The sequence below is a fragment of the Corvus cornix genome, chromosome 19 (assembly GCF_000738735.6).
Source record: "Corvus cornix cornix isolate S_Up_H32 chromosome 19, ASM73873v5, whole genome shotgun sequence".
NCBI lineage: Eukaryota > Metazoa > Chordata > Aves > Passeriformes > Corvidae > Corvus > Corvus cornix.
This window is the reverse complement of record NC_046348.1, coordinates 10,021,346-10,028,855: the sequence shown is the minus strand read 5'-3', so window position 1 is coordinate 10,028,855 and position 7,510 is coordinate 10,021,346. Positions and strand designations below refer to the sequence as shown.

The following is a 7,510-nucleotide window of genomic DNA, read 5'->3' as shown; positions in this document are numbered from 1 at the left end:
GGGACCATCGGTCACACCAGTCCCAGGATGTCCCAACAGGGCACTACCTGCACACAGCATTTCCTCTGGCATTTCCAGCCCTGCACACGAGCCCACGCTGGGAAATGAGAAACATATTTTTAAATAAGAGGAAATGGTGTCTTTGTGTCAGGCAAGTGGAAGAAATCCAGGACCAAGAGACTGCAGAGCCTTTCCACTTCAGACAGCAGGTGCTCTCCAAGATGTGGTTATGGCAACAAAATAAATGATGGATAATTGCTTTTGTGACAACTTGCCAATTAAATTAGACTCAGCAGAATAACATAATGACAATTTGTTATGCTCTGGTGGGCACTAACACACCAATCATAATTAAATGCTATGACTGAAATAGAATGCTGCTGTACACAGGAATATATAACCCCAATTCCCTCCCAGTGAAACATTATAGGTTCAGACTTGATTTCAATTTCTGGAGGATAATAACATTAGCGCACATCAGAATGAGCCTGCAATATGCAGAGAGGCAGCAGCAGCACAGGGACAGACAGAGACAAGGGCAGCTGAGCCACCGGGCTCCTGCGGGGACCCCTCCAGCATCGCTGATGCTCCGGGCCTCGAAGCAGTGGGGGACATCCCAAATCACTGTTGTGTCCACGGGAGATTTCAGATCCCTGGCTCGGGGGAGCAGCTGGGGGAGCAACTGGCTCTGATGGAGTGACACTGGCCCCAGGGGAGCAGCGCCACTGCAGACACCGAGGCAAGAGCTCATCGGGATGGGGCCACAGGGGTTTCTTGGGGCGACACATCCCTTTCTGCCAGCAAAGCCCTCACACTCCAGAGCGGGCCCCTTGCAGCCAGACTGAGCTGTGGGACACAGCACAGCCTGGCCTTCCTGGAAGGATTGTCAAAATGTTCATTAAATGCACTGCAGTGCCCGAGAGCGAACTTTCCCCGCAGCTGGGATCCCTCAGGGACTCAGCCCCACCAGCTGACCTGGCCAAACTGGCCGTGGCTGCCGTCACTGGGTCAGAACTGACCAACAAGGGGGTCAGGTCCTGCCAGTACTTAACATTTACTGGTAAAACAGCAGCAGCTTCTTCAGCCACTGCTGAGCTCAACCCGCTGTTCTCACTGGTTTGTTCTCACCCTCCCCAGGGGTTTTGTCTTGCATCTTACACGTCCCAGAATTCTTGGGCCAGGAATTACTGTGCCATGGACATTGCTGGGGCTGCACAGAAAAACACTGCAAAGAGCACCAATCCCAAACCATTAAAAAGCTCTAATTTAGAACCAGGCAGGTGGCAGAACCAACACTGCCCAGGTCTTGCAAAGCACGAGCCACCTCTGCGCCATCCCCTCTTCAGTGTGGAAACACAGCACATCAGAGCCAGCACCCCTCTCTGATTCCACATCCATTTTTCTAACAGATACAGATCTCTGGAATATTCCAAAGCTCAAAACAGGGCAGGTTTGAAGACCAAATGTGTGTGTGCAGGCAGGGCTGGGCAGAGGCAAATCCCAGAGGATTCTACAGAGTAGCAATACCAATAATTTTATATCTTACGTGGAGCCTTCTTTAAACATTAAACCCTTTATTATCTGCCTCGAGGAAGCTTGGCATTGGCAAGGTCAGATCACCTGTTTTTCCAGCAAAGCTGATGAATTATTTTGGCTGCTCCAGACATTAGACCTGATCCTACTAAATCCTTAGTTCCCCTGCCATCAACACATACCAGCAGATAATCCATTGCCCAGGAGCACATGAAGGGGCTGAGCACGCCTCTGGGGGCAGCTGCCTGTGGGCTTAAACAGTGCCCAAGCTCAGAGCCCGGCTCTGCAGCCCTGATCTGTGGGCCTGGAGGTGCTCGTTCCAGCAGGACACATCCTGCACTGGCACTGTTTGGGAAAAAACATCGGTCTAAGGAATGCTGCATCACCGCCAGGAGACTCCTCCACTCATCCATTGCACCAATGTACCTGCATTCTGCTGGAGGGCAGGCAGTTCTTCACCCTAAGACTTTCAGGTGAAGCCCACGTTTTTAGGAACTGGCCTTGGAAAACCTTCAGCCTGGCAGTCAGAGCTGAGGAAGGTGTCATTGCCGGCGCTTGTCTCGTCTTTGATGGCTCAGGAATTAAGGCACCGTGTAACTAATACTTCGGCATTTACTGTCACTTAAAATAGCCTGGCGATCAGCGAGAGGAGCTGCCGCACGCAGCACTCGCCCCGCGGGAGGAAGGTCAGGAATTTCGCCCAGGAAAGGTCACACTCTGGGACGGGATGTGGGATGGCAGCGACCGCCTCTCTCCGAGCAGCCACCGAGCGTTCCGATGGCAGCCGGGGCTTCGCCGGCTGTGGGGCCGCTACCGGACCGCAGGAGCCGTCCTTGCTGAGGGCAAGTGAGAGGGTCACAGCCCTGCAAAGCCCAGGAGCAAACTCTGCCTTCCCCAGGGCAGGAATCCCCGCACCCCGGGGCTCTCCATCACCGCAATTCCCTCGGTGCTTTCCCCGGCTCCCAGGGGAAGCCGCGATGCTTTCTCCAATACTCTCTGGTGCAAGCTCGGACTCTCTCCCTCTCCTGCGGGAGCCCGGCGGTGCTGCCGTGCCCCCCTTGCCGGGCGGGGCTCGGGGAGGGGCCGCGGCCGCCGCTCGGCACCGGGAGCGCGGAGCGCGGCTCCCACCTAGCGGGGAGCGCCGGGGGCCGGGGCTGCGCACCGACCCCTCACACCGCCTGCTGCTGCCGGGGAAACGCCCCGGGAGCGCCGAATCGGCCCCCGGCTGCTGCCCAGAACCTCTTAATTAAAGTGCCTGAGTTCCAGCAGGTCCCGACCACCGGCACCTCCCTCCCAGCCCGTCAAACGCTGTTCGAACTCACTGGGTTTAATTGGTTTTATGTTAATTGCGCCAAACACTCCGGCTCGCATCCCTTATCCCGTGGGCTCCCCGGCACCCACCAGACACAACAAATCCGCGGCGCTAAACAGTCCAACCACGGCCTGCCCCTGCCCGGCCCAGGGCTGGCTCTGCCCTGGAGCTTCCAAGAGGGAATTCCCACATTCACACCATGAGAAGACTCCTTCCTCCCCCTCTCCCTCCCCTCCACTGAAAACAGAGGATCCCTTACAGAGTTCCAGGTTCTCCCGCACCTTTGGCCACGTACCTGCCTGGGAACAATGGGGTGCACCCGCCAGTGAAGGGCACAACTGCTCGAGCAGGAGCTGAAGCATCGCTGCACCCTCCCAGCACGGGGCTGCTCCACAAATCCAAGGCTTTCTGCACTTCCCGAATCGTGGTTGGGCTCCGTGGGCACGAGGCAATCACCCTATAACCCTCTCACCTGTGGTCATCACCTGTGGTCATGGTAATTAATGGCTTGCAGCTGGTCACCATCAACTTCCCAGGTGTTAAAGGGGAGGAAAAACGCCTGAGGGGTCTCTCAGTCCACCCCTCCCAGGCCTCAGCTGTGCCTGAGGGCAAATCCAAGGGCTCCCAGCTGAGCCCACTTAGGGAGGCCGGGTCCCGCTGGGAGGGATCTGCCCCCAGAGCCACCCCCCTGACTTTTTTCAACACAAAATAAAACGAATTCCAGCTTTCTCCTCACCTGCTCTGCACAGCAACTCGTTCAGGGCACAGCCCGAGGCTCTGTGAGGGCTCTAAATTCCATGTTATTGCTCAGTCTGGAAATGGATCACTGCTAAAACAGAGGGATTTTTGCTCTTTGTAAGAAAACCTGCACTCCTCTTGAGCTACAGTGCAGAACTAGGAATAAAGTTTGACCACAGAAGCCAAACCACGAGCATTTTTACATCCTGCTTTTCCCTGCCACTGAGCTTTCCTGCATCACACACAGCAGCAGCAGCACTGAACTGGGCAGGGAGGGAGAGATTGGACATCATTTACACCTGCTGGGAAGGGGGTGGCAGTTTGGTATTTTAAAGAATAACAGACAGAAGAAAAACACAAAAAAATCACAAATGAAAAGAGACAAAACAAACAGTGTTTGTCTTTCACACAGCCCAAGCCAAAATGTTTAATGAAAGATCAGCCAGCCACTGGATTTGCAGGCATGGGAAGAACTCCCTCCTAATCCCAGGAAGATTGGTTGTTATTTCCTTATGTTTTTCTCATGCCAAATTTCCAGTGACTGTTTCCTAAGCAGCATCACCTTTCCCTCAACAAGCAGCTGGAACATCCCATTTTCACACTTCAAAGGTGACCAATTTCATTAGGAGTCACTAAAAACCTGCAAAGCTCCCAATTATCTGGTACTGCCACACTTCATCCCGCTCTGGATTTAAGCAAATGATGGAATGGGAAGAGCATATGATGCCATTTCTATAAATAGCACCTTTCCCCAATCAGCTATAAAAAGATGACACTTCAGACAGCTGCTGGAACACATCAAACAGGATCTGCCATTCCCACAGCAGGAAACATCTTTGCTACTGCAAATGAGACACCTGAACAGGCAGAACCTCCAATTTTTAAAGAAAATGTTTTAATTTTCCACTTTTTCACTCATATTTTCCAACCTGACTTCAGAAAACCGTCATGAACCCTAAAAAAAAATAGAGTTATCTGTGACTCTGTCAATGTGGAGCTGGACAGAGGGGAGGATGTGTCACATGCACAAGCCTGGAGGGCACCAGGATGCTCAGGTGTGTTCCCTGAGGGAAATGTCCCAAAACAAGGGGTGGGGGTTGGTTCCTGGCAGGTGACACAGGACAGCAGGGCTGTCAGGAGGGAGAGGGATTCTCCTTCTGTGTCCCTGCCAGCTCTGGTGGCTGCTCCTCCCCATCCTTCCTCTTCTCCTGCAGCTCCTCCAGCACAGTTTGGAGCTGCAGGTGCAGGGCAGGATCCCTGGATGCAGCATCCTGCTGCTCCTGCTGTGCTACCTGCAGGGAAGGACAGAAAAACACATAAAACAGGGTGGGAAAAGCTTCTGAAGGGTGCCTGAGGAGAGCAACGGCCCTCTGTGTGCCCAGAAAAAGTTTAATTCATGCTGAGATTATTATGAAGGTACAACACAGTGTCACTAGGGCAGGACACTCCCAGAGAGGCTGCTGACCTTGAGCTAAAAGATGGGAAAATTCACAATGCCACAACAAACATACAAAGTTCCAAAAGGTTTCTACAGATACACCATGGATTGTTTGAATGATTATCCATTTCATCACCAGAACAAGATCTTTCCTGACCCACAAGTCCCTTAACCTTGGGCAGACACATTCATGGCCAAGAGCAAAGTGTGTGACTGCCTTGCTGCAGATTTAATTCAGACCAACGCACCGTTAAGGGCCTGGGAGTGGAGTTTTCTCCATCCACCAGCCAAGCAACTCTGTGGATATTTAATACTCACTTTATCTGTTCCTCTTCTCTGTAAAATGATCCCACTGGCCAAAAGGGCTTTTCCTGTTTCTTCAAACAACTTCTCCTCTTCAATCTTCCCTTCTTGCTTCAGTTCATTGTATTTCTCAATGAACCTGGATTGCAAAATTGCTTTTTTACACTCACAAGTAATGTTCTGGTTCACTGATGGACAGGGAGAAAGGGACAGTCTCAGAAATATTCCTGGTTTAATTATCATCTTACCTCTGGCAAGTAGATTTGAAGTTTAACCGTGTCAGGTCAAAAGGTCTTGGGCCATTGCCATAAACTTTGTAAAATCTCCTGGTCAGAAAAGGAAAGAGTTTGGTTTTTGCAGCTAAATCAAGAGTAAATAGACAACAGCACAGTCAGTTAATTTAGTGGGCAGTAAGAGCATTCACACTATTTCTCCTTTTCACAAGAACCTTTATGAACACCTGGAAGTGTCCAAGGCCAGGCTGGACAGGGTTTGGAGCAGCCTGGCATAGTGGAAGGTGGGACTGAATGAGTTTGAGGGTCCCTTTCAACCCAAACCAGTCTGGGATTCTGCAGAAGTTTGTTCCAGCTTTTTTACTGTATTAATAAAGCCCAGTTAATCACCACCACCAGCAGCAGCAGCAGCAGCAGCAGCAGCGGGTCGGAGCAGCTCCCTCTCAGCGGGGTAACCCAGCCTGGAGCTCCGTGCCCGACAGGGATCTGCCCTTCCCACCGCAGAGGAGCCTCCAGCAGCCACTGCACACACAGGGAACAGCACAAACCCCACCCCATTGACTTCAAACAGCCCCGCGAACCACGAAGCGAAGGCTGCCGCTGATTCGGGAGCGCTCCCCGAGGGACAACGCGGATCGTCCCCTCCCGGTGACACCGGGGACAGCCCTCTGCGCTGCCCGCAGGGCCGGAGAGGCACAGGCCCATCGGCGGCGCCCGGGCCGGACTCACGCTCGCTCTCGGTCCTCCCGGTAGAGGATGGGCGGGATCGCGTCCGTGACCCGCCCGTAGCGCGGCCGCGGCACTCGGTACAGGGGCTCCCGCAGCGGCGGGAACGCGGCGTACACGTCCAGCCACAGCGGCTTCTCCATGATCCCGATGCGCACCAGGTTCCGCGCCCTGTGGGGGACAAGCGGCGGCGGGGGGTGCTCAGGACGCCGCGCTCACGGGAGAACCGGGACCGCCGGCATCGCCCGGCCCCCGCCCCGGATGAACCCTCCTCCCCGCACCGGCTGAACACGCTCCCGATCTTCTGCGTGCGGCTCCCGGCCATGGCGGCCCCGCCGAACGGGCCCCCGGAGCGCCCCGAGCCCGACCCGGTGCTGCCCCACAGCCGGAACCGGAACCGGAACCGGAGCGGCCGCCAGGGCGCGCGGCCGAGTGCCGAGCGGCAGCGGGAGGAGGTGCGCAGGCGGCGGCAGCCGCTGGCCGAGCGGCGGCGCGGGCGGATTGCCCCGTCGGTTTAAGGCCGCCCCGGCGCCGTCCCGGCCGTGCCCCGGCACCCTCAGCCCCAGCCCCGGCAGCGCCAGCAGTCCCGGGGCTCGCGGGAGCCTCGTCTCCTGTTGGCTGCTGCCGCCATGTCACGGATTCACGGGATCGTGGCACATCCCGAGCTGGACCCACAGCGACGGTCGAGCCCCGCTCGTGTCCCTGCACAGACACCCCAACAGCCCCGCCCTGGGCACCCCTCAGAGCGCTGTCCGAACGCTGCTGGAGCTCTGGCAGCCTCGGTGATCCTTGTCATAGAATCATCAAGGTTGGAAAAGACCTCGAGGTTCACCAAGTCCAGCACTTTCGGCGAGTGGACAGTGGGGTGTGCACAGGCCCTGTCCGGGGCTGCCCCGTGGCCGGAGCCCGCCCCGGACAGCCCCAGCCCTGCCCGCCGGGCTCAGGAGGCTGCAGCAGACACGGTGTGGCCACAGCAGGGTCCCGCCGTGTGCTTTTAACCTCGGTTTATAAAATCCAGCGGCTCCCCCCAGGCCCGGTGTGAACAGCCTTGCTGCAGGCAGCCTTTCCCGGCTGGGAGCAGCCCTGGGCACTAGGTGCAGCCCTTAGCTTGGGAATGAGCTGAAGGGAAGGAAAACACATCTCTGCTTCCATCTTCCAGCCTGGCGAAGGAAGGGGGCAGTAAATTTCCACGGCAGACTGGCAGCCAGCAGGTATCCCCGGGCTCGC

At 55.7% G+C, this 7,510-nt stretch overlaps 1 protein-coding gene across 1 annotated transcript; it reads right to left on the bottom strand.

The window, feature by feature from the left end:
* Window positions 1-4,456: 4,456 nt before the first annotated feature.
* Window positions 4,457-6,697, bottom strand: MRPS23 (mitochondrial ribosomal protein S23). The gene is made up of 5 exons (XM_039563139.1): window positions 6,565-6,697; window positions 6,287-6,454; window positions 5,573-5,650; window positions 5,340-5,463; window positions 4,457-4,875 (listed from the first exon to the last, which is right to left on the bottom strand). Exons 1-5 carry the CDS (start codon window positions 6,606-6,608, stop codon window positions 4,717-4,719), a joined length of 573 nt encoding a protein of 190 aa, XP_039419073.1. The 5' UTR covers window positions 6,609-6,697; the 3' UTR covers window positions 4,457-4,716.
* Between the last annotated feature and the right edge of the window lie 813 nt (window positions 6,698-7,510).